The 17,848-nt window shown below is 36.9% G+C and overlaps 2 protein-coding genes across 5 annotated transcripts in view; one reads left to right on the forward strand and one right to left on the reverse strand.

The window, feature by feature from the left end:
- The window catches only part of RTF2 (replication termination factor 2), a 29,588-nt gene that overhangs the window by 10,293 nt on the left and 1,447 nt on the right, over positions 1 to 17,848 (reverse strand). Inside the window, exons 2-5 of the mRNA XM_074605664.1 lie at positions 17,310 to 17,404; positions 17,113 to 17,206; positions 16,778 to 16,917; positions 15,398 to 15,476 (exon numbers count right to left, since the gene is read on the reverse strand). Of these exons, the coding sequence (XP_074461765.1) occupies positions 15,398 to 15,476; positions 16,778 to 16,917; positions 17,113 to 17,206; positions 17,310 to 17,404 (408 nt within the window). The remainder of the gene's footprint in view (positions 1 to 15,397; positions 15,477 to 16,777; positions 16,918 to 17,112; positions 17,207 to 17,309; positions 17,405 to 17,848) is intronic.
- On the forward strand, positions 1,804 to 9,260 carry LOC141750482 (beta-1,3-galactosyl-O-glycosyl-glycoprotein beta-1,6-N-acetylglucosaminyltransferase 7-like). 4 transcript variants are annotated; one of them, XM_074605662.1, is made up of 6 exons: positions 1,860 to 1,913; positions 2,182 to 2,279; positions 4,779 to 4,906; positions 6,279 to 7,315; positions 7,778 to 7,873; positions 8,641 to 9,260. In XM_074605662.1, exons 4-6 carry the CDS (start codon positions 6,340 to 6,342, stop codon positions 8,865 to 8,867), a joined length of 1,299 nt encoding a protein of 432 aa, XP_074461763.1. In that variant the 5' UTR covers positions 1,860 to 1,913; positions 2,182 to 2,279; positions 4,779 to 4,906; positions 6,279 to 6,339; the 3' UTR covers positions 8,868 to 9,260. The 4 variants fall into 4 exon arrangements, with proteins under 4 accessions (XP_074461764.1, XP_074461762.1, XP_074461763.1 ...); XM_074605663.1 differs by lacking the exon at positions 4,779 to 4,906 and having other exon boundaries at positions 1,804 to 1,913; XM_074605661.1 differs by having other exon boundaries at positions 1,854 to 2,279; positions 4,571 to 4,906.

The raw sequence follows: 17,848 nt of genomic DNA on the forward strand, positions 1-17,848 counted from the left end.
TAAAAGAAATAGCAAAATTACTTTTTCAAATAATAAAGAACTTTTAAATTTCATGTCATTTTCATACGGTAGGATGGTTTCTCGTCTTTCTTAAGAGAATAAAATCCAAGAGATTTTCTTTAGTAACAATGAAATCTTAGTTTAAGATGATTTCCTGAATTCTAAAGTTCACAGTTTCTTCTTAAGTTTCAGCTACGTAAGACAATGGTTGTACCTTTTCGGCTGTAAACTACTTAAGACAGCGATTTTTTTTTTTTTTTTTTACAGCTTCTAAGATGCAGTTCCGTCCATGACTACTCTAGCCTTAATATAAGACAAATAAACAACAGGCAAATATGTTTTAATATCTAAATGTTTACATCAATGCTACAGTTTAATGTCTTCTGCGAAACCTGAAAACTCCCAAATTACAGGCAGCAAGTTAACTCCTGCAGTCCTCCTAAATATGACCATTACTAGGAAATGCATAAAGACATGAGTACTTTTCCAAAATAATTCCCACTGGATTACAGAAGATGTATGAGTACAACCTGACTGTCCCTCTTCAAACTGGGTAGTATTTAGAAAGAGGACTGAACACACACCCTATTCCACCAAGGATCATACATACCACCATTCATTTACCTGTCACACAAGCTCATGTATTAAAGATTATTGTCTCTTGTAACAGTTAACTAAAAATGTATTTTAAGAGAGGTACTCTTCCAGCGATTTATTCATTAGAAAATCAGTAGTGTAAGATTTGATTAATGCAATTTTTGACATTGCCACCTGTGAAAAATAGTGAAGGTATTGCTGGTTTTCGCCATAATAACAAGGCTATAAGTCTTTGACTTATAAAGATAACAACTAACAGCAACTATGAAGAAAAACATCATGAAGAAAAACATCCGAGAGAAACAAAAGAGAACTCCAAAAGACTCCACAAGTGATTAACAGAAGGAAACAGATGCATAGGAGAAGGGAGCTGATGATAATCGATCCTACCAGAAGGAAACACATGCATGGGAAAAGGGAACTGAAGATCATCGATCCTCAGAAACAACTGTCAGAAGGAAACACACAAATAGAAAAGGACTAATGATAATCAATCATTATAAACAATTACTCTGCCTAAAATAGTGAATACGTATGCAATATTGAATGTATATAAGACATGGTTGAAGTGTTAGCTGGTGTGCCTCTGACTTGAGTCATGCACCCAGCGCTGTGCTTTTCCTTTATCGACTTTGTCCCTATAATAAAATAAGTGCCATTTCTGTTTAAGGGATCTGGCTATTTATTACACCACCCTAGTTGGACATACGCTGCGGCAAAGAGTAAAGATAACTTGGTAAGAGTGGAAAGTCTCCACATACTAATTCACAGAATGTGAACTTTCACTCAGAGGTTGTAGCACCTCCTACAAAAATACTGTCCAAGCAGAAGCTTGTATTTACAGAGCTTCCCTTAAAGTCAATGATTAAAGTCAATGATAATTTTGTATCTGCCATACCTGCAGCTGTGCCTTAATTTACTTTGAGGTTTTCTTTCTATTTCTTTCTGACCACCACGCTATTTTTATCTGAATCCACCAGCCTTCTTTCTTGTTCCTAGAACCACAAAGCTTGCTAATTCCAGTAAATTTAAGCTGTTAATTTTTCACTTATTAAAAATCACAAGAACCTTTATAAAAGCAGTAACACAGTAAACATTCCGTTTCGAAAGGAGAGATTTCATTTATTGTCTTTTAAGCTTCCAGCTACTAGAAATGACCAGAAGCAATTCTTTGTTATACTTATTTGCTGCAAATTGGAAAGTTTCAGCAGGCAAACAGTTAAGAACCAGGGGAGGAGGAGGAGAAGGTTCATTTCCTTTCCAGTTCTCATCATGCAGCATGCTCCGCTTGCAGTGCAGAGGTTAAAGTCTCTGAGGTAAAGCAATACTATTTATAATCACCAGCAAACATATTTGAAAGTCTGATTTCAGCCCTTTAAAGGCTGTCTCAGAAAGAGTGGCAATAGAAATTTGGAGAAGCTCAAGTTTTCTCTCATTTTTGTGAAGCTGAGGAGGTTTATGAAGCTAAACAGCATTACTGCAGAATAAATATGCTAAGCATTGCGGGAAGCCAGATGAAGTCTTAAATGAAAACAGTCACGTTAATGTTTAACCCCTTTCACTGACGCGAGATTTCTCCACAAGCGACAGAATGAAGAACGCTGTCTGAATTCTGCTGAAGGACAATGGGACTCTCTATTTATTTTTATTATGCTGCTGTCTCCTGGCTAATTTTGCACAAGGTAAGACTGAATAAATTAGATTGTAGGACTTCAGGGTTTTGGTTTTCCTTTATTAAAACACAACATGTTTTAATCTTTGTAAAGGGACAAATACTTTCACTTCAGAAAGACCATTTCACTTTAAAAAAATACTCAAATCTGCACTAAGGGTACTAAGTTTTGTTTGCTTGGGTTTTTACTTTGTCATAGATATACAGCAGGGTGGAGGTCACTACTACTAGTGGTTTTTGTATCCTAAAAATCACAACACTTAAAAATACTTGTTATGCTCTGTTGCAAGCAACTATTAGGGCTGTAAAAAACCTAACAGCTTAAATAGCTTTCATAGTATTTTTTTTTTAAATTGTTATGAGGTCAAATGAACTACACAAGTTAAAAAACAATCAACCAGGAAAACAGAAAAAAATAGCAAAGATGAACAGGTAAACCTCCATAAATCTGTTTAAATCCCAATGCAATATTTTAAAGTAAGAATGCTTTAAAAATTCTAAGGTAGTATTAATTGAGTTTGATGAAGAATTCTTTTCTTTTACTTGATGCGTGTCACAACACAGAAGCAGACTTGGCATACTTAGCCCAGGCTTAAGCAAAAAGCAAAGCAAAGTAAAAAGCAGTTAAAAGTGCTAATTTTAACATTAAGTTTTTAGAGGACTGAATTAGTGTTCACTTGCTTATAAAAGATCTACAACAATGGCTGCACAAACGCCTTTCAGACAAAAATCAGACATAAAGGGATTTGGAAATAAGGAGTTAATGCCTTTTAACCATTTTATTAGAAGATTAAGTATTCCTAAGTAATTTGCTTCAGTGAATTATGAAGTCATACAAACTAAATGTTATCTGAATACTACTAATAAGCAAACACAAAAAGTACAGACAAAATAGAATATTTAGAGGTGCAATGATGCAGTCCAAAATCCTATGGCAGGAAGAAACAGAGACTTTTAAAATTGTTTGTTACTATGACACGTACAGCAAAGCATACAGCTAATGGGGCCTTGATGAACTGAGATGATATTTCACAGGCTTATTTTCAGGCATAAACATAATTCCACTTTTCTCGAGTTTACCTTTTTAATCGAGATGAGGAGCTTAGGCTTACAATGATTTTCTGTTAAGTAACATCCATAAAAGCAGCCACGAAGGTGCTTGAAAATCCCTACAAATAGGTTGTTTTTTGAAGAACATCAAACACTGCTCTTGGCACTTCTAAAAATGAAGACAACATTATCCACCAGATTTAGAAAACCTACCCATAACATAGAAGAGGCTGAGTTTCAGAGAGACATTCTGATAACAATAAATACGTGTTAACAGCACTCTTGCATAAAGGCAAGGTAGGCTTAGACTGGGTTATGCCTGGACAGTGGATCTTCTCAACAGTATGCCCTCTTCGAGGGCAGGATGATATAGGGTAGCATCATCCTTGACAGCAGACAATATCACAGGGGCTAGAGGATTCTTCTAAATTGCAAATTTCATACACAATGGGACTAACAGCTGCAACTCTATCTCTAAATCTGGTAAAACACCACCAGAAAACCAATGCTTTCATTCTATAATATACCCTGAGGCTGAAAGATGTCAAATCCTGTTCTTGTAGGCAAGGCTTCATCATTTAGTCATTCTCCACAAACGTGTGAACACTGGAGAAGAAATTGTTTCTCCTCCACCTGATAACGGGATGTTTGTGTACTTCTATGCTGCCACATAAAATACAGTTTCTAGATGTTCAATAGGAAAAATCCACAGTAAACCCTTAACAACCTGAAACATCCCTGGAAGCTATTATTTGAAGGGTAATAAAAATTTAAGTGTATGAAACAAACAGGTTATAGCTTGGTTCCCCAGGGAACTACCCTTTGCAACCTGCCCACAAAGATGCATTTAATGAAAAAAAACCCCTGAGGAGCGCGCTCATTCTGTACAGATGTTCTATATTCTAAGCAGGTATAAAGTCCCAAATATTTCCATAACCGTCTCCAATGTAATTCTTATGTCCAGAATGAACCTTCCCTGCCATGTACCATAGAGATCACATCGCATTCACTGATTTAGAGAACCTCAATGCTCCTCCTGTAATTAGTCGCTCAGAATGAAACAGTTTTTCTGACTCCAGGTCCACAAAACCCAGTGCTTCCCTAACAGACACTCCCTCTCCCTGACTTCTGCTATTGGTATATAATGGCCCCTATGCAAATCTATTCTCTGCTCTGGCAGTCGGCTGGTAGCAGGCAACAGCCCTAGTGTATTTTGTTTTTACTGTGAAAATCCTGGCTTTCACCTTTCAGCGTGCCTTTTCTCCTCCTTTCCACACAATATGGAAAGGTTGGCGTGGATTTGATTTCCTGAGGTTTTTCGTTCAAGTGGATAAAAGACTCACATCGAGCTTGTTTACCCAGTAAACGTATCCCTTGGGAGATGTGAAGAAAAAACCCACAACGTTCTTCTGGGACGTAATTTCCTAATGTTTTTCTTTGGCCTATGCATTCAACGCAGACTGAAGAGCGCTGCGGACTGAACATAAAAGCAAAATGGATGAACCCTCCACCTAACATACAACTCCACTTTCTGGAATGCTAAGTGGAAAAGAGGCATTCTTCCAGCATGAAATCCACTGCATACCAGTAAGGACAATAAGATAAATACATTCTTTCCCAACAGCCTAATAAGTTTTAAAATTGTGGTATTACAGAGTATCCATTCTCTTTGCTCAAATTCTGTATTTTTAATGCTTTTAAAATTCTATGCCTCATTTCTTCTTTAACTACAATGCCCTCTTTATTTGCAAGCTTCTAAGGCAGATGTATACTGAGTTTTCATTAAGAAAGTATTTTTCACTTCTTTCTAATGAAAATGTAGAGCCTTCCAACCACAATAACATTCCTATAGAGAAATTACCTTTATAAAAATATGCTTGTTTTCTGTTCCTATGTAATAGCAAATACGTTGTGATGTTGACAGCTGCAAAGCACAAAATATTTACAAGTGAAACACTAATTTTATTAAAAACAAATTCATGCAACAAAATAAAGAGAAAATTAATTCTCTTTAAAATAAAAATTTTTCTTAATTTAACTATTAAGCTTAATGGCAGTTGATGGACCCTTCCCCCAACCCTGGAATTTTCTCTAGCAAGTTCTATACCAAATGCTTCATGTAATTGCTGTGGGATTCAGGACTGCTGCACTCTCCTTCTGCTGACTTTTCAGCAAGGCATACAGGAGAAAACAAATCACAATGGAAAAACTCCTATGCCAATACTGATGTAAATTACAGTTATCTCTAAATGCTAATACTGGCACTAGTGTACTTATCTCAGGATATGCACATATGCCAAAAATAAGAAATGAGTGTTGTCTGCATGTCCTGTTTTCCAAAGCACTAGTACAAAGATGTCAGAGACAAAAAAAAAAAAAATCTCTCAGAGAGTTAGAAACATTTGCTGACTTTATAAGGATAAAAAATGGTGTATTTTGTGGATTACGTTTTAGTTTCTTCCTTTTGTTTATTTAATAATTTTTCTGCTGATTTAATTTACTGAATTCTAGTCCTCCAGCAGAACTTAAGGTTTCCCAGGCCTTAAGGAAATCTCGGCACCAGCCGTCCCTTGGCAGACAGTGCTCACTGCTCACACGTCTTCCCTGTTCTAAAGCTAGACCTTGACCAACTTATGGCACTGCACTCACCTACCGGCAAACACGCTGCCTCGAAGTAGAAGAAACTTCCATCCAGTGGACTAGCACTGCCCCTCCCCCCCCGTTCAAGTAATGAAGTATACAAAGTCATTTTGGGTTCTTTGGGTAATTTTGTTTGTCCTAAAAAGACTGCTTCGTGGCTTTGCAAGTACCATTTCCAGTGGCTGAGTACAGTGCACGTGGGCACACACACTGGAAATAGAGTAATCTCAGTGTTTAGAAATGCATCACTAATGGGTCATCTATTAAAAAAAAAAGTCAAAAAGTTTTCTCCCTCTCTTTATCTCACTTTTCCTTTCAGATAATCTAATCTGAACGCTTAAACAAACTACGATGAGAAGACAGTATCTGGAAAATAAAAGATGAACCCACTTGATGCAACAAAATCAGGATTTTTACTGTGCATTGCTGTCTGTATGTTCATCTACACTTTTATCTACCTAAAGGATACGCTTTCTGAGGAGCCAAATGAACAAAAATTCAATGCAAGTACAGCAGAGTGTGGTTTTTACCCAGATGAACTTTGTTCAGCTCTTTTTGTGGGGAAAACGGCTGCCTTTAAAATTGGAAACTTTTGCCAGAATACCCACCAACCCAAAACACTCAGCTGCATTCAGACTTCGTGCAACTGCTCCACGGTTTTGAAGACACTGCATTTTATCACAAGACCACTGTCAGATGAAGAAGGAAATTTCTCATTGGCATACATCATCACAATTCACAAGGAGTTGGAAATGTTTGTAAAGCTGCTAAGAGCTATTTATATGCCGCAGAATATTTACTGCATACATGTTGATGAAAAGTCACCAAAAGATTATAAAGCTGCTGTACAAAACATCGTTAATTGCTTTGAAAATATTTTTATTTCCTCAAAAAGAGAAAATGTTGTTTATGCAGGATTTTCAAGATTACAAGCTGATATTAATTGCATGAGAGATCTAGTGCATTCCAAAATTCAGTGGAATTATGTTATTAATCTATGTGGTCAAGATTATCCCATTAAAACAAACAAAGACATTATACGATACATCAAAAGTAAATGGAATGGTAAAAATATGACTCCCGGGGTAGTCCAACCACTTCATATGAAACACAGGACACAGGTTAGTTACAGAGAATACGTACATTCTGGAATGTCATACGTGTATCCAACAAAGAATATAAAAGCTAAACCTCCATATAATTTGACAATATATTTTGGTACTGCCTATTACATACTCACTAAAGAATTTGTAAAGTTTACATTGACTGATGCACGTGCAAAAGATTTGCTTGAATGGTCAAGAGACACGTACAGTCCGGATGAACACTACTGGGTCACACTGAATCGTTTAAATGGTAAGATATATGTTATTTCTACTATGAGTAACCCCTGGACAAACAGCATTGCAAGGTCTCTGACACAGAGAGCTAGTGAGCTCCAGTTCAGAGCTTAACACCACCACTTAACTGAGTTGCATTGCATAAATATGGTGATTTCTTCAGCCTTGATGCTGCTCTTTCAAAAAAGTCACTTCTCCCGATGGCTAAGAAACAAAGCTTGATTCCAGAAAAGTACTACTTACGGTGCAGATCATTATCTACAAGGCTAGAAAAATGTTGACTAAAAGAGGTTTTTGGCTACATGAAAGCTCATGCTCTCAAGGAATAAAAAAAAGCAGTAAAACTGAGAATTATGTCTGTTCTTATGATGTAAATATCTGCAAACAAATACTTAATTTAGCTACATTTAATAAGTCGTCAGTGAAAATTTTCGCTGTAAGTAGAAAGAAATCTCATCAGAACCGTATGTTTTTAAAGATGCACCAGGGGCGACACCCAACGCAGACTGGGAAGGGAACATACGAGCCATTAAATGGAAAGACCAAGAAGGAACCGTGCACAAAGGCTGCAAAGGTAATGTGAATCTTGATCTTGAACTTAAATTTGATTCACTGACTAGCATTCATTGCAAATTATGTATTATGCTTTAAACTAGCTATTAAGTGGTCACATATATTTTATTTTGGAAGCATTAAATAAAACAGCAAGCCACCCTACTAAATTACTCCACCGTATCCAATCTAAATAGCTTCTGAGGTAGTCTTGCAGAGATCGTCACAGTATCCATATACTGACAACTGTTCTTTCAACCTCCTATTACCAACGCATTAACTTGGCTGATCGGTTTTCAGCGAAGAGTAGAGGGTTTACTTGACAAGCATGTTTGTCAGATACTTTCATCAACGCTGGATTAAGTCTCTTCAATTTGAACATTAATAAAAAAGGAGAATAGTGCTGACCACATGGAAAGCATGCAAAAAAAATTTTAAAATATGTAACTGTACAAACGTAGCACAGTAAAGTACTGCATTAAACAGGTATCTAAATAGAAGCAGGAGATCAGAACCTCAGCATGCCCAACTACGAGACAGAATATTAAGCAGAGCAAGGTGTCAGTGAGGCAGCTGGAGGTAACACATATCCATTTGTGTAAAATACAAACCCAAACCCTTGCCTTTATGTTTAAAATCTAGCATTATCCTCTAGATATATTTCAGTGATGCTGTGTGTGAAATCAAAAGGTAATTTTTTGTTAGTAACACAATAGAGTGAAACTATTTTTTTAACTGATTCTGTTCAGCTTGCTGCTGCTTTCAGGTACCTTCAATTTCTCTTTGCAGGTCATTACATCAGAGATATTTGTGTCTACGGGCTAGGGGATTTGCAGTGGATTATTGAGTCACCTCATTTGTTTGCCAACAAATTTGAGCCTGCAACATATCCACTTGTTATGGACTGCCTAGAGAGACGCTACAGGCTTAAAGTACTGCACCAGGCAGAAGTCCCCATCGAAGATCACTGGCGTTTTCAGCAAGAGAACTATTTCAACATGAAGCTGAACATTTGAGCTTAACTAGTGTCTAAACAAGCGTTCAAAATACTGAGAGAAACCATTGACATTTTTAGCCATAGGCTTCACTCTGTGCATTACAGCACGAGGGTAAGCACAATACTGTCTGTACTACGGGTCCGCCAGTGAGATGAGGAATTAGTTTTTATTTATTACAGTAAGATAAAGAGCAACAACTGCTAATGGGTTAATTCTCAAAGAAAATGACATGTCTAAATCTCTAACTTACTGAAGACATGGGGGAAGCTCATAATCCTTTAAGTGACTTATTTAACTGGAAAAATACAGATTCCTCATGTCTGCAGCCAAAAAAAAAGGACTAGCTGGTATGAAAATAATAAAATGGAAGCAATGACTGAACAAAAATAAAATATGAAGAGCACAAGTTAATGTCATGTCTACTGTATGTCTTATGAAATAGATTATTTTGAATAATGAAGTTCACGCTAAAATTTCAGACCTTGTAGATAAGCAAGTGACAACCAGTTTCATACACAGTCCGTTTCACTGTTGTTTTTTTTCATGGCCAGCTGCATCTCTAATTTCATTGTGTAGCGTGGCAACGTCACTCTTGCAACTACTCAGGCTTTGCTCCTAATGAAAGGGGGTGTGTGCCAGTAACAGTAGTTGGGGTCCTGCAACGCACGTTTACCTTTAAGTTCCTGTTTCTGAGTCTCTGCAGGAGCTTAGGGCAAGGAGACAGGAAATTTGAGACCAGGAAACAAAGGCAAACTGAGTGAAAAGCCATCTTTCAATCCCAGCATACCCAAATGAGGGAAACAAAACCTCCCTGAACCTTGCAACAGTCTGCAGCAATTGGAGGAAATCCCTAGAAGCAACCAGGACGAACATCTCATTTCCCAAACCTTCTGCAGACCAAATGCAGCACTTGCTGGTCTACAGCAAGGAAGTGGCTTTCAACACACAACACCAGCAAAACCAGGGAACAGTAATAAAAAAAGAACAAGGATCCAGCCCTTTTCCAGGCACGAGTTGTTCTTTCTTCTTCAGGACTTTTAAATTAATCCTTTCACTTGTGCAACCAAAAAGATGAGAGGAATATGAGGAAACAGAGAGGATAAATTTGGTGGCTTTTTATACAATATGACAACTCTTCCATGGGATTAAACCTTGACACCCTGTCTCCAAAGGTCTTTAGTTAGGTGCTACTGACAGAAAGAGACCAAGAGAAACCTGAATTATGAGAAGTCATTTCAAATTGTTCATCCTCCTTTAGAGGTATTTTGTCAAGAACGCGAATTCAAGTTTCACTCCAGCACATCCAAACAAAGTCCCAATTATTTTGCACAAACTCTGATGGGAACTAATAAAATACATCCTGTTACTTACAAGCTCACTTGATCAGAAACTACGAATTATAAATAAACAACTAGGAGCAATTTCAATTCAGATGTAAGCTTCAATATGCACCCAAAATATCACTCGGTTTTTATAGGAAAACTGACTTACAGATTAAGCGTTTTTTCCAAAAAAATTCAAATGAATCAACAAATGACCTAACAATAGAACAGAAAAGTTTTTATTACAAACTTATTCCCAGGTTCCCCGAACTGTACTGCTCATTTTCCCACAGGAGTTTCCAAGAAACATAATTTCTTTCAAATGAACTTTAACCTAAAGAAAGACCATCTGGTCCCTATTTATTTACAGAAATTTACAAACTCAACCCAAAGCCTGTACTCAGTTTCATGTATAATCCAGAACTTGTGGATAAATATTGCTGGGGATGGCTTTTTTATGGAGGGAAATAAAGAAAAGAAAAAAAAAAAAGCCATGCAGTATGTTCACACGAGCTTGTTGAGAGTCAGTCTGAAAACTATTATTGAAGCTAATGGGTCTCTGGCATGTATTAATCGTAGCAATATTCATAATTAATTTCTCTCCAAACCACACCCAATCCACTGCAGGGTACTGCCAGCATTTATCCACTCTGTGTTTTCTTTTAAAACGTGAATGGAACACTCCTTGTTGCTGTCACTGCAGCAAATCCAGTATCTAGCTATCACCTTTCGGCACCATTACACAGAACAATTGCGTCTTACTTCTGAATTGCATTAAAAGGATAAATTCAATAGCAAGGTTCATATAATATGGGTTTGTTTTGCAGAAATGGAACCAGTCAAACTGGGAAAAAACAATCTGCACAAAACCCCCTCATAAAATATAATTTAGGTATGACTGTACACATGTTAATCCAAGAAAAGCACTGGAGGGTGGTCCTTCTTCCTTAAAGGATTTTGTATTTTAAACGAAGTTTTACATATATAAAAGCCCCAGGAAAATCATAATTAAACCACTCCATTCTCAATCATTAAGAAGCAGTATTCTACTCATTATTCTGAGTGACCATAACCACATTCTATTCTTAAAGATTTTTTACTTCTAACAGCAGTAAAAAATTAAGTAATAAAACTGCAAAAACTGAGAGCATTTAAACATACATAACAAGTTTTCATTAAGTTCTGTATGCGTTATCCTGTTGAGTAGATCAATCACAACTTTTAAATCTCAGCAACCAACATTTACTAACTTTTGGTGGCTGTTGATCTAAGAGCACATAGTGTCAGTGTGACCTTGTTCAATAAACACTGCTCTATAACATACTGCACACCCATTAACGCTGTATCGGGAAGACGTACGCATAATTTCTGTTTCAAAAAGCCTGAGGCACATGTTCAATAGCTCTATATCTAAGTTAAACATTTGATTAAGTGTTTAATATGGCACAGACTTTAATAGTTAGGGTATTATTCAAGTGTGTATTAGAGTCTGTTGACTCTGAAAACAATTGCAAAATAAATTTTGAAGTGATACAGCAAATTCCATTATAAAATGTAATCTTGCCCTTAACTTCCAGAGTGACTACCTGAACTCCCAGAGCTTCCAGCACAGATTCAATAACCACTGCCCTGTCTCCAAACTACCTCTAGCATACTGTTATACCAATAACTTCTTAGGCAGGAGAGTCAACATTAAAAATTGGCAATGGTGCCTTTTTTAACCCTCCAAAAGTGAAGTTAAATAGACGCTATATACTGCTAAGTAATTCTTTTATTCCATCATTTCTAGAAGCATAAATTTTGTCAAATAGCAGACTTCCAAACAAGAAGCCACCAAAGATTGCTCATGCAACAATCAGGAAGCCAGTCAGAACAGAAGTTCCAAAACATTTAATCACTTTGGGTCCCACCAAAACCTACAGACCAACACAGATTAGCACTATTTTACAATCTCCAAGGTCCCATAATTACAAAAAGAGCAGTAGGAACAGTCTTGCTTGTTCTTTTATTTTTCATAGTCTGATGGAGAATTAAACAGAACAATGGGTGAGAACATCCTATGCAAAAGTGCAAATTTTAAACTGACAGTTTCCGTGTCACACATAACTCTTCCTGAAGAACAGGAAGCAGCAGGAAACTCAGGGCCTCACCAAATTCTGTTATCTGAAAGCAGAGTTGTTTCTTTTCCTACTGATTGAAAGTCCTATCCTGCATATTTTAGCATGTGACTTAGTACTGATCGTTTAAATTTTCTCTTCTTACCGTACAAAACCTCAAATATATGGCTCAAACAAAATACACTTATTTGTAAAAAGGTACTATAAGTTTTACTCGCATTCCCAAATTGCTCTGGTTTAGACAAAGCTTTTTCAACCCTTTTCATTCTAAATAGTTAGAAGCTTCAAAATTTGTCCCAAACACTTCACGTAACAAGCAAAATATGTTTTTTTGGAAGAGAACTTTGATAGAAAGACTGCTTGATCCTCCTTGTACCTAGATTCCATAAAGGCTTTCAAATGCAGTACAACAGCAAGTACCATCGAGATAAACCAAGGAATGCTGAATTCTTCATCTTGGGCTTTTTTATTTCCTTGAATTAGACAAAATCTGCATATGCATTCAATTTTTTTGTAACAATTATTTTGTGATCTGCATATCACTGGGCAAATGGATTGCTCTATTTCTTGTATGAGGTGCCACAGGAAAAAACAAACAAACAAGAAAACTGAGCAGTGAGACAACACTCTGTGGGACTTTCCACGGAGTAGTAAGCATTCCCGTGAGCCAAGCCAGAAGGCCTGGTAAGGAAGCAATCCTCTGCTCTGAGCACAGGAAAATAATTGCCTACAGTTTCATAAGCACAACATTTTGTGATATGCATCTTGTAGCATGTAAATACACACTCATTGTCTAGTTCAGGTGATCTGGTTTAAAGTACATGAGCAGGAAGGTGAGAACTGCAGAACTGTTGTTTGGGCTGCTAGATATCTGTATTCCCTGGTGAATGCTTTCACTGCATCATTACAGCATCTGTTTGACAAAGTCCTGTGGGAAACTGTCGCTGTTTACAATTTAGCAGACTATCAAGACTGCTCTGTAGGCTCACAGGCAAAATTAATACGCAAGAATAGCTTGTTTTGAAAGAGCTGCCTTGAATTTCACAGTAGCGGGGAAGAGAACTGCCACACAGCTCCTAGATTGACGCTTCTCCAGTTTACATCCATGCATCCCCTGAGATGAAGTGAAAACACAGATACTGCTAGCTGGAAAGAGAGACTGAATACACAGCATAAACAAGCAAATAACAGGATTATTCTTTTTGAACTGCTCTTAGCATGTCACTCTCCGAAGTCACTTTACCACATCTCTGCTCACACAGACGTGCCAGGGACACACAAGGACCGGCATCTGGGCACACACTGACAGACAGAAGGTGGCAAGGGCATGAAGAAAATATGCTGTGGCCCACATGGATCCCATAGATTAGATTTTGGTTCAAAAAACGTGTGGTAATTCTTAAAATACAGCAGTTAGCACCAGTAGAAACATATGTATGGCAATCTGCAACATTCAAACATTCTGTAGTTCTAAAACTATTTGCATTTTGACAGAGCACGTATCAGAAGAGGATTCTATTTATTAATCAAAATTTCTAATCCTAGCGTATGTACAATACACAACACCTGATTTTTTTTTCTTCTTCATTAGTTCTAGTTCATTTTACTACATGCCCCATTGCTGCATAGGTAGAAAGTGCTGTGGGAATGCTGCTAATTAATGCTTTGGATATAAACAAACTGTTAGCTACCAGAAAGCATGGCAACCAGTTCCCCATGATCCCATTTAGAAGAGTTCTGGTCCCTTTCTTGATTCTGAATACAGAATGAGATTATCATCAGTATATATCCAAAAATCTACCAAATCACTCTTAGACCTTAATCAAAGGAAATGTGGACTAAAACATGTTCTCCCAGCGGGTTACTATTGTCTTTGAGCACCAAAATCCAATAATGAAAAGATGACAGATTAGTATATTATATCCACTTCAGTATTTCTAGAAGCATCCTTCTGAATATTGTGAAGAATTCACATGTACGTGAAAACAATTGCATGCAAATATGAGGTTATGATAAATAGTGATTATTAAGATAATCCAGAAAACATGTGGGATTCATTTAGTTTTTATAAGATTATCAGACAGGCCAAACCACAGACAAAACATCTCATTCGTGCATTTAATTACCAAGTTACATCCATCTATCAACAAAAATTTAGACGCAAGCAAAAAACCTCATTAAAAAAATCAGTACCTGCCAACAGGAAAGCAGAGCCATTAGGACTAAACCAGTATTCTATAAAATAAAATTAGCGCTGAATGCAGCAATACGAGGCTAAATCTAACTAATAATATTCCACACCACCTGCAACAACTTACCAAGAAAGTTTTTCCTTCACAGGTCTTGTTTAATACAAATACACTGTATGTTTTATCAAATATCAGGGTCTTCGGTGAAAAATAACTCTGCCTAACTGTGGCAACTATCACCACAAATTTCACTGATAAAAAAAGCAGCGATAGGAAAAAAAAGTTACTTGCAACTTTTATCATTGACCCTAGCTACAAAGAAACCAATATAGCGAGATCAAACCAGCACTGTATAATGAAATACAGTCAGTATTTTCTGGAATAATTCATATAATTGCTGAAAATTCTATGAAGAGCTCCTCCAAAAAAACAGACAACAGCAAGTTTCCTTTAAAAATAGAGAGATCAAAACATAACCTGAAAATGTAATCGGTTTAAACCCATAGAGCAGATGCTGATAAAACACAAACCATGTGCATTCAGGGGAAAAAAGCCAACCAAACCAAACAGCCCAAAAGCAAAACCAATCACCCTTTTTTAAACTGAAATTATAATCAAATATTTGAAAAAATGAAAATTCTAAAGTACTTACTGCAAAATCAAACTGCCTCTGAGAACAAAAACATTTGTTTTCACAACTACACATTTTTATTTAGGAGGGCCATATAGAATTACTTCAGGCTATCATAAAACAGAACTTTTACAAGTTCCACTTCAATTTGCATATTCAGATTAAAACCCCCACTTTATGATAGTGGATGTGAATGCAATTGTATATATATACACACAGGTATGTACCTATATCTGTCTGCGGAGGCCATATGTGACCCCATTGCTACTAAAGCTGAAGAAAAACTCACCTTGTGACAAACTTCTGATTTAATTTCTTTGAGAGCACGTTCAGAGAACACACAGCCACAATTTCTCAAGAAGCAAAACCTTCAAAGAAAAGATGAGACATACGATCGTTTTTAAGAAACCCTGCATCTAAAAGATATATGTGCAGTTCTGATTTAACACAGAAAGAACACTGCAATGAGCTAGCAGGGCCAGTTAACTCTCTTTACAGATTCTTGCAGCTAATCAAGGTTTCAGCACCTATAAGTAGACACTTATTAATTTACACAATGGAAGAATCGAATAAAAAAATATTAGGTACACTAAACCACAACACGTATTTTCGTTCTCCCTATAATTCAGCATAGGTTTATGACAGTCTCTCCAGGAGATCTTAGCAAAACAGAAGGTCTTCAGATGTTTCTGTACATTTGCTATAGGTCTACGCAGGTTACTCTGGAATCACCACCACAATCCATTTCACTTCAAAGTTATACTATTTCAGTGGTTCCACATTCCACCAAGCTTATTGGTTTCACTTACTCTGATTCAAGTTCTCTCCATCAAAGCTGTCAGAAGCAACCCCAGCCAGGGGCTGTTCTCCTGTGCCTCTCCTGTCCACACGGAAGATTCTTCAAGATTGCGTGAAGCAATTATGCACACGGTTTGTGTGATCTCCCTTTCCTGAGAGCTACTGTTAATCCTTTCCTCTCTACCACCCTCCACTGAACTAAAAAATACTAAGGTGTCTCTGGTAAAAATGGGTTTACTTTTCAGGTTCTCTTTAATTCCATTTGAATATCTCCTGGCTAATCACCCTCTGGAGGAAGAAATACTTTGCAACTATCAAGCTGTGAACCTGGCCTCTTCTCACTCATGAGGGTTAATATGCACAGGATCAAAAATTGCTAATTTGCCCAAACCAGGATGCAAAGAAATGTCCTTCCTCAGCCCAATAAAAATTGATACTATTGCAATATTAGAATAGACATACAATCCATCTCCATTCTGATCCTAACAGAGGGAGAGGTAGAATTGCTTGATGTGACACAAAGGGATGTCTCACCCAATCTTTTTCTGCTTGCCCATACCAATTCTCCGTGCTTTATCCCCCAGACAACTTTTAGTCACTTTTCCCTCTGATAACATTGCCCTCTCATCCTTCATTATACATATAAATTAATTTAGGAAGGGGTTAACTTTTTATCTTTTCTCTTGAACATGAAATGAAAGGACATTTAGTAGTCTCGTGAACTACCTGCTTCTGAAAGGAGGACAAATATTCCCCACAAAGGCTTAAGTATATGAGTTGTAAAATTATAGATACAAATATTTTTTACCTGCTCTACCTTAAGTTTAGTATAGTACTCACTTCTAAAAACAAAATCCAAAAACTTACTGACCTATGTCTTCCATTCATTTCCAATCCCACCACAGGGCATATAAAGCGTGCAGACTGGATGTCATCATATTTGTCACCTTTTATACTCTCTTTGTCACCACTCCAAGCTGGATTATCTGCAAGGTTTAGTTCTGTTACATTCTGAAAAATAAAAATGCAAGCTTTAAGCTGTTTACGAATGAATTTTGAGCCATGACAACATTCCCTAAGACTTTTTTCCCTGTGGTTTACTATTTTTAATGCTTTTAGTATATGGTGAGAACACAAGCAAATTGAGGTTTTGTAACATGTTTTAACTTTCATGGCACTCTTTAACATTAGACACAACCTGTTTACCTTAATGCTCTTGATATGGGATGCAGCTTCCATAGGAGTTTTATCGGCTGACTTGTCCAACAAAAACTCAATGATAGCATCTTTATTATACAACCTGTAACATAAAATTTTTAGTAGTCATATTTGATTCACATAACTTTCTTTTATTTATAAATTAATAGCTTTTAATATAGCAGCCCATATGGAAACAGTCATACCTGCCTAACTCACAGGCTACAATTGGTCGACATAACTTCTCTTGACTCAGAGCACAGTAATACCATCTTGCCACCAACTCAGCATTTTTGTCAACCTGAAGAAAAAAAATATTCAGGATTTTAAAACAGCTTTTATATTTGCAAATTATTTAAACATAAAATCAAGTAATACTTGAAGCATTAATCAAATCCCCAGGTGTGTTACCAAACCTACTTTCTGCATTCAAAGCTATTCCATAAAATAACTTCAGGAAAATTCATGACCAGTTTCGAGGGTTTACCTCTATCTATTGAACATGTTTCTGCATCTTGGGACCTATCTTCCTAACTCTAACTCAGTTTTCTTTTTTTTTGCCACTTCCACATGTCCTCTTCCCTCTCTATTCTTTTTTGTTCTTTGCATGTTCTCCACTACCCTCTTCTCTCAAGTTCTACATCACATCCCTGCTTGAGTCAACTATCAGTTCCACTCCCTGCAAGGAACAGGATAACAAGAAAAGCAAATCTGGGGATGTACCTGAAGCTCCAGTCTAAACCCA

This window comes from Larus michahellis, chromosome 12 (genome assembly GCF_964199755.1).
Source record: "Larus michahellis chromosome 12, bLarMic1.1, whole genome shotgun sequence".
NCBI classification, from domain to species: domain Eukaryota; kingdom Metazoa; phylum Chordata; class Aves; order Charadriiformes; family Laridae; genus Larus; species Larus michahellis.